General features: G+C 55.7%; 6 protein-coding genes across 6 annotated transcripts in view; 3 read left to right on the plus strand and 3 right to left on the minus strand.

Moving 5' to 3' along the window:
- Positions 1 to 3924, minus strand: part of GUITHDRAFT_163903 (hypothetical protein) — a gene marked incomplete at its 5' end in the record, with an annotated part of 9082 nt that extends 5158 nt beyond the window's left edge. The window contains 4 exons of the mRNA XM_005830250.1: positions 129 to 1012; positions 1225 to 1404; positions 1842 to 3686; positions 3823 to 3924. Of these exons, the coding sequence (XP_005830307.1) occupies positions 129 to 1012; positions 1225 to 1404; positions 1842 to 3686; positions 3823 to 3924 (3011 nt within the window). The remainder of the gene's footprint in view (positions 1 to 128; positions 1013 to 1224; positions 1405 to 1841; positions 3687 to 3822) is intronic.
- A 1012-nt stretch (positions 3925 to 4936) lies between these two features.
- GUITHDRAFT_110743 (hypothetical protein) lies at positions 4937 to 5662 on the plus strand (the record flags this gene model as incomplete). The annotated part of the gene is made up of 1 exon (XM_005830251.1): positions 4937 to 5662. The coding sequence occupies one exon, from the start codon at positions 4937 to 4939 to the stop codon at positions 5660 to 5662; it is 726 nt and encodes a 241-aa protein (XP_005830308.1).
- Positions 5663 to 8113: 2451 nt separating this feature from the next.
- GUITHDRAFT_163904 (hypothetical protein) lies at positions 8114 to 9556 on the plus strand (the record flags this gene model as incomplete). Its single annotated transcript, XM_005830252.1, has 6 exons — positions 8114 to 8887; positions 8936 to 9010; positions 9058 to 9101; positions 9150 to 9217; positions 9271 to 9337; positions 9467 to 9556. The coding sequence occupies exons 1-6, from the start codon at positions 8149 to 8151 to the stop codon at positions 9554 to 9556; spliced, it is 1083 nt and encodes a 360-aa protein (XP_005830309.1). The 5' UTR covers positions 8114 to 8148.
- Positions 9557 to 11302: 1746 nt separating this feature from the next.
- On the minus strand, positions 11303 to 13612 carry GUITHDRAFT_42624 (hypothetical protein; the record flags this gene model as incomplete). The annotated part of the gene is made up of 10 exons (XM_005830253.1): positions 11303 to 11397; positions 11441 to 11498; positions 11545 to 11613; positions 11984 to 12024; positions 12254 to 12299; positions 12482 to 12545; positions 12719 to 12834; positions 13053 to 13127; positions 13362 to 13433; positions 13556 to 13612. Coding segments are annotated over 10 exons (693 nt in total), but the record flags the coding sequence as incomplete, so codon positions are not given.
- A 1713-nt stretch (positions 13613 to 15325) lies between these two features.
- Positions 15326 to 16150, plus strand: GUITHDRAFT_140637 (hypothetical protein; the record flags this gene model as incomplete). The annotated part of the gene is made up of 3 exons (XM_005830254.1): positions 15326 to 15435; positions 15488 to 16036; positions 16132 to 16150. 3 exons carry the CDS (start codon positions 15326 to 15328, stop codon positions 16148 to 16150), a joined length of 678 nt encoding a protein of 225 aa, XP_005830311.1.
- Positions 16151 to 16152: 2 nt separating this feature from the next.
- GUITHDRAFT_110747 (hypothetical protein) overlaps positions 16153 to 16942 on the minus strand; it is a gene marked incomplete at both ends in the record, with an annotated part of 3392 nt that continues 2602 nt past the window's right edge. The window contains 5 exons of the mRNA XM_005830255.1: positions 16153 to 16231; positions 16286 to 16335; positions 16379 to 16440; positions 16490 to 16592; positions 16692 to 16764. Of these exons, the coding sequence (XP_005830312.1) occupies positions 16153 to 16231; positions 16286 to 16335; positions 16379 to 16440; positions 16490 to 16592; positions 16692 to 16764 (367 nt within the window). The remainder of the gene's footprint in view (positions 16232 to 16285; positions 16336 to 16378; positions 16441 to 16489; positions 16593 to 16691; positions 16765 to 16942) is intronic.

The raw sequence follows: 16942 nt of genomic DNA on the forward strand, positions 1-16942 counted from the left end.
CCCTTCCCTCATCTCCATTCCTTCGCTCACCTGCCCCCACTCCTTAACCCTCGCTCCATCCTCCTCTCTCCCCTCTGCCTCCTCGCCCTCCCCCCTCTCCCCACGTTCCTCCTTTCCCTCCTCCTCACCTCCAGCTCAAACGTAGTCTCCACCCCCTCCACTGCTCCAGCAGCAGCCTTGCCACGTCCTCGTGCAGCGGAAGAACTTCAGGGGGAGGCTTCTCCGGCTCTGCTGCTTCCCCTCCCTCCTTGTCCTCCTCAGCCTTCCCCTCCCCTTCTCCTTCCCCTTCCCCTTCCCCTTCTCCCTCTCCTTCTCCACCCTTCTTCACGCTTTCCCCCTCCTGCTTGGCCTCCTCCTCCGGCTGTTTCTCCTCTGCAGCCCCCTCCTCTTGTCCCTCTTTCTCCGCCTTCGCCAGCTGCTGAGCAACAACTTCCTTGACCTGCTCGAAGACCTCTTCCGTACTCCCCTCCGCCTCCACCTCCACCTTGTTGGTGAACCGTGCGAACCAGGCGTCCAGCGCTGGCTTCTCGTCCAGGTAGGAGGAGACTCTCGTCAGCAGCGACGCGTCTGCCCCGTCCTCCTCCACCACCTCCTCCAGCCTCGATGCCAGCGCCGAGTCCTCAGGAGGAGGAGGATCGAACTCAATGTGGTAGCAGGCGCCGTCCGGGTCGTCTGGGTCCCGCAGCCTCCCAATCCTCCTGCGGATGGAAACGTCCCTGCTGACATGCAGCCGGAGGTAGAGCAGGAGGCCGGAAGGAAGGTCCCCCGTCCTCTCCACCTCCTCTGGGACAGGAGGAGCGAGTCTCGAGTTGGGAGGAAGCGGCTTCGGCGCCACGTGCGCGTCCTCGATGCCGGCAAGTGCCTGCTCAAGATGACGAGCCTGACTGACGGTGGCGGGAAAGCCGTCGAGGATGTAGCCCTTCTCCTGCCCGACCTCCTTGATCTTCTCGACGAGGAGAGCAACGAGCGTGTTGTCCGGAGCTCCGCCTCCTGCGTTCATGGCCTCGCGGATCTGAGGGAAAGTGAGAGGCGGGAAAGGAGGAGGAGGAGAGGGAGGTAGAGGTGGCGGTGGTGGTGGTGATGGTGACGGTGGTGGTGGTGGTAGTCGACGGCAGGGGCGCGAACGAGGAATGGGAAAATGGGAGGAAGATGGAGGGAAAAGCAGGAGGAGGGCGAGGAGGAGGGCGAGGAGGAGGAAGAAGAGGAAACAAGAGAAGTATTGACCTGTCCACCAAGAGACTGTCTGGTGGTCAACGAAGGCAGAGGCACTTCTGGCGCCTCCTCCTCGCCCTCCTGCTGCTCCTTCGCTTCCTCCTGAGCAGCAGCAACAGCCTCGTCGTGCGCCGTCATGACCTCCTCAAAGTCGGCGATGGCCTCCGCAATGCACTTCTGCGCGCGGATGATCTGGGAGAGGAAGGAGGTCAGGGGAAGAGCGAGGAGGAAGGAGACGAAGAGGAAAGGACGAAGAGGAAGGAGACGAAGAGGAAGGAGACGAAGAGGAAGGAGACGGAGAGGAAGGAGACGAAGAGGAAGGAGAGCTGAGAAAGAATAGAGATTGAAGGAGCAGGTTCCAAGTTTGTCAAAGGGAGGGAGAAGATAACAAACACAAGGAACAAGAATGCAAGACAGAAGTTTCTCGTTTGTCAAAATCAGACAGGATTGAACAAGATCAGACGCAGACATCATGGGATGACATGCGTGATAAGACATCAACAGCTCGACCGTGACACAACAATCACTGACATGCGCATAGTCATCATCAGCACCACCACCAATTACAACAACAACTACAAGTACAACTGCCAAGAATTCTCCTCCGCGTGTCAAGCAGTCGGACTAACCGTCAGGTCAAACTCGGCCGCAAGCTTCTCAGCCTGGCGGGAGGAGCCGGCGAAAGGAGCGCCGGCGATGCTGAGACGGTGAGGAGGACGAGGGATTTCGGCGGGAGTGACGGGAGGAGGGATAACCTCGAGTGTCGTGTCGTGAAGATCCTTGACTAACTCCCCGAAGATCTTGTTCTGCACAGGAGAGAGTGCTGCTTCCTCCTCCTCCTTCCCCTCTGCCTTCTCCTCCTCCTTCCCTTCCTCCTCCGCCCCCTCCTCTGCACTGGGCGCGGCCTCCTGCAGCCTCCACTCGTCCTCCATGTCCAGGTACGCAAAGTACTCCCTGCTGTCTATGATATCCGACTGCTTCTCCTCCTCCACGGGCAGCGTCTTGGCTTTCTTCACCTTCTTCTCATTCTCCTCCTCCTCCTCCTCCGCATCCTTCACCACTGGGAACAGTGGCTCTCCAGCAACGAAGATCGCAATCCACTCCCTCCACTGCTTGTTCGGCACCGTAACGTGCTCTGCTACCTCTCGGTACTCCACCACCTTCCAGACCAAGTCAACCGTCTGCTCAACGATCCTCCTGCAGGCGTCGAAGTGTTTCTGCCTCCTCCTCGCCATCCTCTCCTCTTCCAGCTCCTCGAACCGGGACTTCTCCATCTCCAGCTTCACGAAGTACTCCTTTCTCTTCACCTTGTAGATCTCCGCATCGCGCTCCAGAGCCTCTCGGTACTGCTGCTCCCGCATCCTGCGGTACTGCTCCTCCCTCCTCAGACGAGCTTGACGCATCGCCTCCTTCTGCGCCAGCACTCGGTGCAGGTCCTCGGCGATCTTCGCCTCCTGCACGCTCTGACGGATGAGCTTCTCGTTCAGCTGCTCCTCCTTCTTCCTGTTCTCCATCTCCTTCTGGGTCCTCATCTGCTCCACCAGCACCCTCCTCCTCCTCCGGTCCCTCTCCTTCCTTGCGATCTCGTCCTCCTGCCGTTTCTGCTGCACCTTAATCATGTAGTGCTCGCTGTCAGCCCGCAGCTCATCTCCTCTGGGGATCTTCCCCGTCAGTGACTGCAGGAACTCCTGTGGCGTCCTGCTGTCCGTCATCCCCAGCATCGCCTCGTCAACTGGCGTGTCAACGAAGTCCTGGACGCGCCGCAAAGACTCCTCGAATGAGTCGATTCCTTCCTCCACCTGCTCGGCCGCCTCCAAGTTCTCCATCCCCTTCCTCCTCCGCTCCTTCTCCCGCATCGCAAGCTCCAACCGAAGGTCCCTCCTCTCCCTCTCCTTCCTCACCGCCTGGTTCTTGGCATGGTTAATCCTCCCCTCCCTCTCCCAGTCCTGCAGGTAGGCTCTGTTCTCCGCCATCTTCAGCCGCAGAGAGTCTCTCTTGCTCAGCAGCATCTGCTCTCGCTGCAGCGCGTCGATCGCGTTCAGTCGCTCGGCGACGCGCGCCTGCTGTATGGCCTCCTCCTCGAACGGCCGCAGGTAGTTGGACATCTTAAACTCCCGGGGGTTGGCTGACTTGTACCGCAGCATTTTCGTGAAGGTCTTCTCCTCCATGTCTTTGTACTTCTCCTTGCTGGAGAGCCTGTTGGTCGTGAGCAGGAGGGCGGTCGACGTCTTCGACCCCTTGCGGAACGGGTTCGAGGACGTCGAGCTGTCCAGCGCGACCTTGATCTGCTGCAGCAGGCGGAGCGCTGCCCCCGGCTCCTCTGTGATGATCTGGTTGGCATTGTGGCTGTCGAAGTTGATGTTGAGCTCCCGCAGAATGGGCTGCAGCCGCTCGAAGTTGTTCACTTTGGCATCAGGCGTATCCTTGTTGACAAACTTGTCGAAGTCGGGCTGAATCCCATAGCTCTCGAGCACCTGAGAGGAGGGGCTTGTCACAAAAGGAGGCTGCGGGAGGCAGGGGAGGGGAGGGAGGGAGGGAGGGAGGGGGGAGGGGGGGGCGGGGAGCAGAGCAGAAGGAAGATCAGGAGGTTGGGAATGGCAGGAAGACAACCTGTCCGATCTTGTATCCGTTTGCAAACTGCGATTCAACATCCCCTTGCCCCAACCCTTCCATCCCAATCTTCTCTCGCAGCCATCGTTTGACGATCTCCATGTTTCAAGGGACGAACTAACTGCACAAGAGCGACATCGCAGACCTTCAGTTGGGAGCAAGGTGGAATGATAGTGTACCGGTGATGAAACAAGTCACAAGGCTGCGATCCGGCACTCCTGATGCATGCGGGAAAGCCCTGCACACAGCTCAATGAGTTTCTCTACATCCAACCCCTTTTTGTAAGGTATAAAATCTCCATTGTCATGATCGTTAAAACAACAATCGTCATCCTGGCCCACGTCCATTTGCCAGTTTATCCCTTCAACTTCTTCCCTTCCGTCTTCTCTCGTCCCCCTGACTTCCCTTGCCTCCTCCTCTTGTCTCCCCGGATCGTTTACTGTCTCATCCTCCCTGCAGCCGTTCTTCATCGCACATCCTCTTCTCTCCATCTCTCCCTCATCCATTCCTTCCATGCTCTTCCTCCTCCCTCCCTCCTTTATTCCCTTCCTCCTCTTGTTGATCCCTCCCTCCCTCCCTCCCTCCCTCCCTCCCTCCCTCCCTCCCTCCCTCCCTCTCCCTTTCACCAAAGCTGCCATGTCCGTTGAGCCAACCTCCACTACCCCACCCCAGTAATTTCATTCTCCCTACACCTATTCATGACCCCTACATTTTCCAGCCCTGACAGCAATGCTGGTCCGGGCCGGTCCGGGCCACAGTACCGTGTAGTGAATTCAAGCCTCCTCGACTCTCCTGATTGTCCTCGTACTGATTTTTAACTTAACTTTGAGTAAAGGAGACTACAGACAAGGTCAAGATCTGGTCAAGGTTTTATTACAAACCTTGGCTAGCTCGAGAGTAGTCTGAGCTCGATATGGCAGTGAATCGGAGAGTGCGGCGCTATGGAGTCAACATGGTGTTCTGCGCGGTGATGTTGCTGGTTGCCATGAGCTTGACTTCTCACTGTCTTCTCCACAAGCTCATCATGCAGCCAATCATGTTAACCCCTGCGGCAAGACTTGCGGCAAACCTTTCCCTGCCAAACGAGCACCCGAGGGCGTTTTGCTCGAACGACATGGAACTGTACCGCACGCACATTCGTGACATAATATGTGGGAGATCCACATCAGCCATTCCTCTTGCAGAGCGATCGGAGCTGATATTCTTGCACATCCCCAAGACTGGAGGAGAGACAATCGAGAGGGCCCTCGATCTCCACAAGAATCATCTCCCTGCCGTCGATCGAGCAAGGGAGTACGCTCGCCCGCATGTGTCCTTCAGCGTGATTCGAAACCCGTTTGATCGCATGCTCTCTTGGTTTCGGTTTTGTCTTCATGGATGGAGGGGACAGCTGCCGGACCCTAAGAAACAGTGTATGCTCGCTCACCGACTCATCAATGCGTTTCCAGGGAAGCACAACGTGAGCACAGTGGGGAGAGCGTTTGAAGCATGGCTTGAGACCACCTTGGGGTCACCGGAATGGCTTCACTACTGGATCTTCTTTCCTTACGCCATCTTCCTAGGAGGCCCAAACTTGAAGGTGGATTTCTTATTACGCTTCGAGCATCTCTCTTCGGATTTGCTCGTCCTCGCAGCCGCGCTGCAGCGGAATGTCACCATGCTGCCGCATGAGAACTCTTCCTCAGATTGGAAGCGAGGAATGATTGAGGGTATGGAAGTAGACCAAGAAATCATGACCATTCTTAGGTATCACTACTCCCTGATCTATACCAGCACAGCCAAGAAACTTGTGGAAGTCTGGTATCAGAATGATCTAACAAACTTCGGTTATTCTTTTTGACGTCTGTGTCTCTCGATGCCAATCCTTTCTTGACAACTTCCCTCCCGCAAGAATTGTACGAAACCAAAGATGCACTCTCTGAACAAGCAGCTCTGCAATACAACTTTACTTGAAGTTCAACTACGTCCAGCTTTGAGCGACTCTCTGCGAACAAAAGTCATGATAGACGTGACGATAGTTTTACTCTTGAAGTGAGTGATGACCGTCGAAACAACTTCTGTGCCTTGAGCAAACGGCGTGATCAAACTGGCGTGTCAAACTCGTCAAAGCAGCTGGAACATAATCTTCAAGTCCGTATAGTTCTAACGGAATGAAGGCAGGAACCTGAAGAACAAAGTATGCCCAATCTTGTTGGTGGAACGAAAGATTCTCAAGGAGTGTGTGGAGGCTCTGTTTTGTGCTGGGATGAATGAGTAGATTGGTGTGAGAACAGAGTTTTATTGCAACACTGTTTAATGTGCAAGTAAGCCTTGAATTTCTCCATATCTTCCATGTTTGATTGAAACTTTCAGGTCTTCAAGCGCAATTCGACCATGTACGTTGCAGACTCATCTGGTCAAGTTTTAAGATACTGGTTGACACGTCGTGATCACATTTGCCGGAAAGGCGAAAGCATGCAACATGTATAAACATCGAAGATGAGGATGATCGGGATATATCCAAACACAGAGTCGCGTACGTTTGCAGCACTTCTTTCGAGTTTGCAAGCGGAAGCTGTTGTATAGACAGTAAGAGCATCAGGAGTGTTGCACCGGGAGGAGGGATTACGAACTTTCTTTCTGCACGTATGTCGCTACAGGACTGAAGAAAAAGAAAGTTCGTATTGTCTTCGTACACTGAAAAATCAGTCAGGAGCATCCGGGGGAGTCTCCAAGTCAGAGGCCCTCGGTCGCGGCAACTGCCATGGTTGGCACTTTCTTTGCTCAAAGTTAAGTTAAAGATCAGTACGAGGACAATCAGGAGAGTCGAGCCAGGCTGAGCCTGAGGCCCCTTGCCAGGACTGACTGACCGTACCCTGACACCGTGGCAGTGAGCCTCGGCCCGGCGGCGTACTCCCGGGCGGAGCCTTGGATTGACGGACCGCCGGACTGGCTTTGAGCCGCAAAGGCCCGGTTGCTTGAAGCCCGGTGGGCGTGACCGTGCCGGGCTCCGGCCCGGCGGCGCCACCGTGCGGGTTCAATTCAAGTTCACGGCGGCCGGCCCGGCCCGGCCGCCCGGCGGCCCGGGGGCCCCACGACTGCCGCGTGCTACGGTGTTAAACTTTTCAAACTGCCGCTGTGCAGTCACGGTGCGTGACTGGCCCAGGCTGGCCGCCCGGCCGGGCCCGGCCCCGCAGCAGTGAGCCGAGTCTGGCCGGGCAGTGTGGCAGTCGGCCCCGGGCCGGGCCCGGCACTGCACTGACGGATGGCACACCGTGCCGGTGTAACCGTGAACACAAGTTGAACTTAGAACCGTCTTACAACTTGCAAGTTACTCGGTAAGCCGGCGACCCACCACCCGGCGTGCCGGCACCCGTCCGTGCCGCTCAGCACCCTGATCGGACCGTCGGACCGTTTTCGGAAGTCACTCCGACTCCCTGAGTCTCAGCACTACCGGGTAGTGACGGTCAGCAGTCGGCCCCCGCCGCGCTCCGCCGTTCCGGGCGGCCACCAACACCGTACGGCGGGTACCGTGCGGTCACCGGGCCGACCATCGCGGCCCAGCGGCCGCTGATGCGGCGGGCAGGCGCCCCGGTCCGAGCCGCCGCGGCCCGAGCCCCCGGCGAACCGTTGAACCGTGGCTTACCGACGGTGGCGGGCCGGGCGGCGACCACTGTCACTGGCAGTGGCATGGTACGGTGATCGGACCGAACGGGCCCGGGGGCCCGGGACTAGCCGCTGAGCGTCGGCGGCCACTGTCACTCAGTTAACCCTACTGCCGCAGATTTGGGTTAATATTTGGGTTAATTCAAGAAGAATCTTTCTAGATTAGCCAATATATAGATAGATTAGCCAATATGTCGCTTAAACCACCACCGCTCCTCTCACCTCTCCCCTCCCCCCCCTCGACCCCTCCTTCGCTTCCCCGCCCCCTTCGCTTCCTCCTCCCCCCCCCTCCCTGCATCGGCGCCGCTCTCCTCCTCCCGGCCCCTTCCTTCCTCTAGCTTCTCTCACATCTCTTCTACTTGTTCCGACACCTTGTCTTCTCCTCCTGCCCCCCCTCTCTCACCCCCCTACCCCCTGCGTTCGGAGCTTGCTGTTTTCGGCAACGCTGTCTCTGCAACAGCACCTTGGACGCTGCTGGGTGCTCTTCCCTGTGTAGAACCTCCTTAGTTAGTTTTCAGAACTCCTGCTCTTGCACTGGACAGGACGAGATCGGCAGCGGGAGCAACTCCTGTCGCCAGTTCTTGTCAGGTACAGTAACAGTTCTTGGTCTTTCTTGGTTTGCTGACGGGGAGATGCTACAGGGCAGTTGTTGGCAACTGACCGGGGCCCGCTCGTGGTGGTATGAGTAGTGGAAAGTCCAGTTCTGTTCTGAGGATGGACAACTTCAAGAGAGACAGATCGGACTCGCTGGACCTCCTTGGGTCCTCCCCCAACCAGATCCACGAGCTGGTATGGGACACTGAGCACTTCGACACGGGCAGCAATGATCGCCAGGAATCCATCGAGAAGATTCACCAGATGCTGAGCAAGAAGATGAGAGACGGGCCAGGACCCAACAGCTACAAGCGAGACGACGGCGACATCCTGGACGCCTTCTACACCGGAAACGAGAACTCTGGGAATTTGGATGCCCTAGCAGGGAGCTTCGGAGCTGGAAGCTACGGCCTGAGCGACAATCTCGACCTTCATGCCAACGACTTCCCGTTTGCAAGGAAAGGGGGAGTGGACGGAGGCTTTTTTGCCATGGACGATGTCGGCACAGACCAGCTCTCCAACTCCTTCAAGGAAGCATGTTCCTTTGGAAACTCGGAGCCCTCGATGCCCCCGTTCGCTTCCTCTCCCATGCTCAGTGTACAGCCGCAGAGCTCTCAGCCCCCTCACTCGCAGGCTCATCTCCCTCAGAACCAAATTTCTTCCCTATCCGCTTCCTCTGCTAACAACAAGGCCAAGAAGGTTTCGAATGTACATGTGTTGCCCACTTCAGCTGCAAGTGCGGTTGCTGGGCAGTCCGTCATGGACCACACGGCGATGGGTCACGCCAAAGTACTGACGGGAGGGCCCAAGGCGACATCAGCGGCGGGTGAGTCTCCAGGTTGTGATGTGCGACCTGCCGATCTGTTTTCTGCAGCCATGCTGGGGGGAAATGTACCTTCGTCTGCAGCCATGGCGGCAGCGCTACCTGCCGTCTCAGCTATCACAGCAGGTGGGGAGATGTGTTGGTCTGCTACATCCTGCTGACGACTGGAGCAGCGAGCATGCTCGAAGACTCGACTGAGAGGCTTAGTCACAAGGAGGTACGGACGTGGTGAATGGCTGAGAGCCGATGTCTTACAAGAGCCCAGGTGGAGCAGAGGAGGAGAGAGAAGGCGAAGCAATACTTCGACGAACTGCGCGCGTTGCTCCCTTGCGGGTGTGGACTAGTGTGCTGAGGATCTTGGTGGTGCGATGATACGAGTGTGGCAGTGCGGACTCCAAGTTCGATAAGAACACAATCTTACAGAATACCATTGCGATGATCAAACAGCTACAGGTCAAACAACTCCTTTCTCCTCCTGCTCTTGCTCCTGGTCCTGCTCCTTCTCCTTCTTCTGCAGCAGGAGCTGCTGTTCTCTATCCTTCTTGTCCCCCCTCCCTCATTCTCTCATTCTGGTGGTATCAGGCGGAGCTCGAACATCATAAGGAAGTCAAACTCGGAACGAAAGGTCGACCCCCCACCCAGCCGTCCAGCAACGATTTCAAGCAGAGGTGAAACGCTCTCAGTGAATGTCGACAGCGATAGCAAGAGTTGTGGACATGGCGATGGTGGTGGTGGTGGCGATGATGACGATGACGATGACGACCACGACGATGATGACGAAGATGATGATGATGACGACGACGATGACGATGACGATGATGATGACGACGACGATTGAGATGATGATGTTTTCGTACTGATGGCTTCTTGTTTCAGTTTCGACATCACCAGACAACCTCTCTGTTTCTGTGGTCTCGATGGATGTATCTGGGAGAGCAACGCAGCGTTCTGCAACTTGCTTGGGTAGACCTTGCCCCCTCCTCTTGCTATTCTCCTCCCTCTCCTCTCTCTCCCGCCTCCCTCTCTCCTCTCTCTTCTCCTTCCTCCGCTCTTACGGTCTTCTGCTCCTGCTCCTGCTCCTGCTCCTGCTCCTGCTCCTGTCCATCTGCTGACCTGCAAGAAAGGTACTCCAAGCAGGAGATCCACGGACTTTCTCTCCTCAACAACACAGCGCCTTGTGATAGCGACGCTTCTTCCCAACACTGGTAGAACCAAGAAAATGCCTCATCCTTATCCTGCAGCTCCTGCTCCTTGCTCTGCTACCCTTGCCCTGCAGCTCCTGCTCCTGCTCCTGCTCCTGCTCCTGCTCCTGCTCCTGCTCCTGCTTCTGCTCCTGCTTCTGCTCCTGCTTCTCATCCTGCTACTGCTGCTGCCCCCTTACCATGTGTGTGCTAGGCAACGGCTTATATCATCGGGCATGTGCAACTCCGCCTTCTACTGCCACCTTATCCGCAAGGACAACCAGCAGCTCATGGTACAGCTAAGGGTTTCCTGGGCATCAGGTGTTGAGAGTGTGCGGCAGGTGAACATGGACTTGAATCTGCTCCACAAGAGGAACCAGGTAAGAGGTGAAGGACTCGTTGGTAGCTACTGACGCCTCTTCCTCCTCTTCCTGCTCTTGCTCCTCCACCTGCTCCTCCTCCTCCACCTTCCTTTCTCCACCACAGCCCTACTGCTTCCTTGTTGCCACCAATCCCACGCAGTGAGATCTTCCTTGTACAGCTGCCAGACATGCAGTCGAGTTGAGGTGCAAGCATGGTCTGCTGTCTGTGTGTGATATGTTTGCGATCTCTCGTGTTTTGATAACTTGTACGCACATCGGTCTTGTGGTCTTGCTCCTTCTTGTGTTGTTTTCAGCTGCTGCCGATTTTTAGCGAGCAAGATCTTTGCTGTTTACCCTCCCTGTCCGTGTGCAGTTGCGTGTTTTAAGAATAATAAGCTGGGAGCCATTGAATGCTTCCTCTTGATCCTACTTCTTGCTTCCCCATCTCTTCCTCGTCCTCGTCCTCGTAATCAGTTGCTCGGCTCCTCCCTCTACCTCCCGTCCTCCCCTCCTCAGCCATTGCAACTTCGCTGCTCGCCTCCTCCTCCTCTCAGAGGCTCGAGACCCCCTCGTACGCGCTCCATCCTTCTCCCGTGACGAACGACGACACCAGCTCGTTGAATTTCTCCGGCTCCTCCAGGTAGAGCCTATCCTTCTGTCACCAGGAGGGAGAGAAGCAAAAGCAGGAGAGGCAGGCGGGCAGGAGAACCGAGGAGGAGGAGGAAACAGTGGCTGAATAGAAAGGGCAAGGGTAGCACTAGCCAGCTAGGAGGAGGAGGAGGAGGATGAGGAGGATGAGGATGAGGATGAGGATGAGGATGAGGATGAGGATGAGGATGAGGATGAGGAGGAGGAGGAGGAGGAGGAGGAGCATACCAGTGGTTCGCCTCCTTGAACGTCACGGTCTTGCAGCTCTTCATCAGCTCCCCCACCCTGCGCGTCCCCTCGAGCGGGAAGCAGCCGCTGTTGCCTGCCAGCCCTCTCAGCTCAAGTCCAGCTCAAGTCCAGCTGACCTCCGACGCAGTTGAGAAAGGGGATCTCGATGGTTGGCAGCAGGGACCGCCAGTCCAGCTGGGGTATAGCTGGTGAGGAGAGTCAGCATGACAAGGTCGGGCACCTGCGTGTGGTCGGCCATGAGCCTCCCGAGCTGAGGCCCCGAGCACAACAAAGTCTCGTCAATCACCAGCTGCTGCATGCGTCAAACGATTGCTGCTGCTGCTGCTGCTGCTGCTGCTGCTGCTGCTGCTGCTCCTTCTCTAGTGCCTCCTCCCCGTCCCCGTCCCCGTATCTGTCTCTGTCCCCGTCCTCATCCTCGTCTTTGTCCTCCTGCGCCTCCTCTTCGTCTGCCCCATCCTCCTTATCCTTGTTCTGATCCACCTCTCCTTGACTCCCCCCTCCTTCCACCTTCCCGTCCTCCTCGCCCTTTCCCTCCTGGCCCTCCTCGTCCTCGTCCTCGTCCTCGTCCTCCTCATTCTCCTCGTCCTCGTCCTCCTCTTCCTCCTCTCGTCCTCGTTCTCGTCTTCGTCTTGGTCCTCCTCGTCGCGCTCTCCTCTCACCTTTTTGAGATCTTCGCTGAGAGGAATTGAGACGCAGCAATCTGAGAGTGATAATAAGCTGGAGGAGGACGTAGAGGAGGAGGGGAGGTATAGCAGGGGCGAGGATAGAGAAGACGAGCAGAAAAGAAATCAAGGGCGACGAATGGAAGGTAAAAAAATTGAGGAAAATGATGAATTGGAGGAGGAACGAAGGAGAATTAGAAAAAGATGAAGCAGAGGAAGGAGAACAAATACAAGAAGAGACGAAATTGAGGTGTAATCATTGATCACCATAGTTGCCTTGCGCAAAGGCAGAGAAGTTGTTTGCAAGCTCGTTCTGAAGATCATGAATTGAATCAAACAAGCTTTACATGCCGTTCATGTGGAGAAATCAGAAGAGGAGAGGAGAGGTGAGAAGAGGAGAGGAGAGGTGAGAAGAGAAGAGGAGAGGAGAGAGGAAGGGAGCAGAAGGAGGTGTGAGGGCAACAAGGGAGTATAGCATGCTTCTGTCAAACTGACCTGCAGGTTCTTGAGTGTCTTCTCGTCGTAACATCCTTTGCTTCCGAAGCTCCAATCATCCAGCCTTCAACAAATCGTCAGCGATGGCGATCACAACAAGAAAAAGGAGAGAAAGAAGAAAGGGAAGAGCAGCTGTAGAAAGAGCAGGAGCAGGGAGCAGGGAGCAGGGAGCAGGGAGCAGGGAGCAGGGAGGGAGCAAGGAGCAGGAGCAGGAGCAGGAGCAGGAGCAGGAGCAACTTGTTCTGCAGAGGAGCTTGGTCTACTACAACAGCCTTGGAGATCTTGTCGCTGCCGAAGAGCTCGATGTAACTCCAGATGACAGCAGCGCCCATGCTCGTGCCAACCAGCGTGACCTTGGAAGGAGAAGAATCGTGAGCAGGAGAAGTGAAGGAGGAGGAGGGGGCGAGTGGGAGAGAATAGCAATGATTGTCGAGGGACGATGGAGAGAAGACGGTGATGGTGAGGAGGAGGGAGGAGGGAGGAGGGAGGAGGGAGGAGGGAGGAGGGAGGAGGAAGGAGGAAGGAGGGAGGAGGGAGGAGGGAGGAGGGAGGAGGGAGGAGCCAATCTTACATCGGACAAATCAAGCTGTTGCATGACATCTCTCAGATCCGCCGCCAGGCGAGCAACGTGCATGCCATGATCAGGCTAAAGAATCAAGGTATCAGACCTTGTCTGCTGCTGCTGCTGCTGCTGCTGCTGCTGCTGCTGCTGCTGCTGCTGCTGCTGCTGCTGCTGCTGCTGCTGCTGCTGCTGCTGCTGCTGCTGCTGCTGCTGCTGCTGCTGCTGCTGCTGCTGCTGCTGCTGCTGCTGCTGCTGCTGCTGCTGCTGCTGCTGCTGCTGCTGCTGCTGCTGCTCGCTCCTTCTACTGTTATTACCAACCTTGTCACTTCTCCCATGGAACCTGTGATCATATCGGACCACCCTCAAGCCTTTTTGTCCGAGACTCTGCAACTGAGTCAGGAGGAGGAGAACCGAGGAGAACGAGGAGGAGGAGACAATGGAAGTGCAGAAGGGGAAGGGGGAGGGGGAGGGGGAAGGGGAGGGAGAGAGAGTAGCTGCAGCGGGGGCATCACCGCAGCGTTTTCCTTGAAGTATTCCATGGAGCCACTCCAGCCATGAAGGAGAACGATCTATGTCAAGGTCACAGGATGCCATGGCAGGCGTAGAGAATGCAGGAAAGTCTGAACAGCTAGAATGGCTGCTCGTGTTTGTTGTGAACATGAAAGCTTGTGCGTTCTCATCACTATCATGTGTTCTACATGTTCTAAGATCGCATGTGAGCATGTATGTTCAATCTCTCATGATGGTGCAATGACGCAAGACTTCACCGTCCTTCCATGTTTCGGACCGCACTCCCGTCCATACAGCATCTATCACCTCAGTGTCAGTGAACCAACAATCTTTTCTGACATCTCACAGTCCCGTCGTTGCATCGCACCCTGAACTCCTGCAAGAACGCAGAGTCAGACTAGAACTAACAATTGCTCTCTTGCAATCAACTGCTCCATCGCTTTGCCACTCACATTTCACGTACAAGTCGCAAAATGCATCTTGCAGATTCAGAGTGCAATCCATATTTCCCTCTATCATTCTCTGGTATAATTCTTTGATTCCTTCCTTGCTCGATGTCATTAGCTGATCCCCTCGAACTTTCCCTCCTCTCTCTCCTGCTCTCTCCTAATCTTTCTACTTTTTCTGCCCACCTTCTTATCCTCCCTCCCGTCCTGATACTGTTGCTGTCAATACAGCTCCTGCTCAACCCTGTGCCTGTTCCCCCCACCTTCCTCCTGCTCCTGCTCCTGCTCCTGCTCCTGCTCCTGCTCCTGCTCCTGCTCCTGCTCCTGCTCCTGCTCCTGCTCCTGCTCCTCTTCCTCTTCCCCCTTCCTCACCTCATCCGCCATGTCGGATGTCCAATTGGCCCCCATTCCATATAAACTATAAAACTTTCAATTATCTGCTATAAGAATGACAATAAAATATTGAAATACCCTGCTCGTATATCTCCGTACCCCCAGCTAGGGGGGGGGGACGTGGATTTATGAACTACCCCTCCTTCATACTCAAAATCTATAAGAAACTACCCCTATTTTGATACCCCTACCCCCTCAAAAACATTCGATCCAACCCCCTAGCTCTTCACTTCCGAAAGGAAAACTCCTCTACAACCCCTGCGAGAATGAGCTGCACCAAAATAGAGGGTGGGGTGGTAAGAAACCTCTGAAAATGGGGGTACTTTTTAGGTAAATATATGGGTGGCTATCTGATCATTGGGGGTACTGGGTACAAGACTGAGGTTTGTCCTAGTTTGGGACCCAGAACATAGTGAAGGAAATCATGGGGGTACTGGAAGCTAAATCAGGGGGTGGGGGTATAGGTAACAACGGCCTGATGTTAGCAGCATGCATCGGGGAGTACAGGACGAGGGAACAAGCAAGGAGGAGGAGGAGGAGGAGAAGTGATGATGATGATGAGGATGATGATGAGGATGATGATGAGGATGAGGATGAGGATGAGGATGAGGATGAGGATGAGGATGAGGATGAGGATGAGGATGAGGATGATGAGGAGGAGATAGAGCAGCAGGGCCGCCAGAAGCAGTACCAGTGCGAGAGCATGATAATTTCAGACAGACAGGGCATGGCTTCATCATCAAATTGAAAGTAGATATGGAATAAAGTTGAAAGAGAAAGCAAACAAGAGAAGTCTGGTCAGATGTAAAAGAAATCATGATGTCGAAATGTCAGCGTGGAAGAAGTAGATATCCATCCTAGTCTATCTCATCTGAAAGCTTGCGGAATTGATGGACCTGTTCTCGCAGGCACGACTAAGACAAGCTCTACAGCATGTCGGGACAGCAAGACTCTGTTACCAGGGACGCGAGCTTTGACTCTCAGGAGAAGAGACTGCTAGAAGAGGCTTCAAACGAGGAGGGAAGATCCTTCAGAACAAGGATGTGAGTAGCTTCTACTGCTGTCAGCTCCTGCTGACTGCTCGCTCCCGGGCAGGTACAAGTCCCGCACGCCGCACGAGCTAACGGCACAGAGTTACAAGCACTGCAAGCGATGCAAGGGGAAGTGCTCGGGGCATGAGGAGGATGGTTCTCCTCCTGCTACTGACACAACGAAAGTCCCCTCGTCGTCACTACCCGCTGAGGGAGGAGGGACTTGCGAGGTGCTCAGGAAGGGGCAGACGTGCTACTACAAGGACGCAGTGGGGGGGATGTACGAGGTGAAGGTGGTCAACGTTGATCACAGCTTGGTTCCTCCGTCATACCTCGTCCGGTTCCAGGACGGGAGGGAGAGGGAGACCGAAAGGTTCAAGCTGCTCGCGAAGGATGAGGCTGGGAGAGCGAGCGAGGGAAGGAGGGAGGAGGAGATGGCGAGGAGGGAGGAGTCGAGGCAGAGGAGGGAGGAGGTACAGGAGAGAAGAGAGCAGCACAAGGCCGCCGGGACGTACAAGCAGCAAGACAAGGACAACTTAGAATCGATAGTCAACGGGCTAACTGCGTTCCCCATGGGACTTATCTCCGAGCTCAAACACCAAGTCGACAAGATGTAACTCCTGCTCCCTCTGCTCCTGCTCCTGCTCCTGCTCCTGCTCCTGCTACTGTTCCTGCTCCTGCTCCATCCCCCCTGACGTCCTGCCACAGGCGACTGTTTGATCCCTGAGCTCAGAGCAGCCTCAGCCTCGTCCTCAGCGACCCGATCGCCTCCTCCAAGCTCCTGCATACCCCGCCGTCCTCGTCGTGCCTACACCAGCGATGCGGTCAAGACAAGGAAGCGAACCGTCCGCTCAAACTTCACCTGGTCCTGGGCAAGCAGCCGCTGGCGGCAAGGAGGGGAACATGCTCCTCCTGCATGCGACGGTCAGGAGAAACAAGGAGGAGATTGACACACCTCCTCGATCGCATCCACAGCATCCTTGAGCCTCGTCAACCTGAGCAGGAGCGCCAAGTCGTCTTATGAGGGAGAGATCAGACTGTAGCTAGCAGCCCAAGGCGATGTCACCTTCATGGCTGCTGGAGGAACCTGATTGCAAGCTCGCAAGCTCGTTGGAAGCTGTGTGAGACAGAAAGTGATGATATTGTTGAAAGTTCATCCCTGCATGAGCCTGTGAACTCTCGTCTTAGATCCGCTCCCTACTCCTCCTCTACCGGCATCTCATGCTGCTGTTGCTCGTGCTCCTCCTCCTCCTCCTCCTCCTCCTCACATTTAGCATCCTCTCACAGATCGACGGGAACTCTACATCATGCGAGCAATCGCTGATGCTGGCTTTGACTAGCCTGCGATGAGTCAGCAGGGAGACATCCGAGACAAGAGCGGGAGGAAGGGATGGAGGTCGGAGCCCCGGACAACAGAGAGCAAGTTTGTTGAAGAGTGGGAGAGTGGGAGGGAGTGAGCGAGCGCGCAGGCAGCGAGCCAATGAGGCAGGCAGGGAGACGACAGTATGTAAGACAGGGA

Source organism: Guillardia theta (assembly GCF_000315625.1).
Source record: "Guillardia theta CCMP2712 unplaced genomic scaffold GUITHscaffold_47, whole genome shotgun sequence".
Classification (NCBI taxonomy): domain Eukaryota; class Cryptophyceae; order Pyrenomonadales; family Geminigeraceae; genus Guillardia; species Guillardia theta.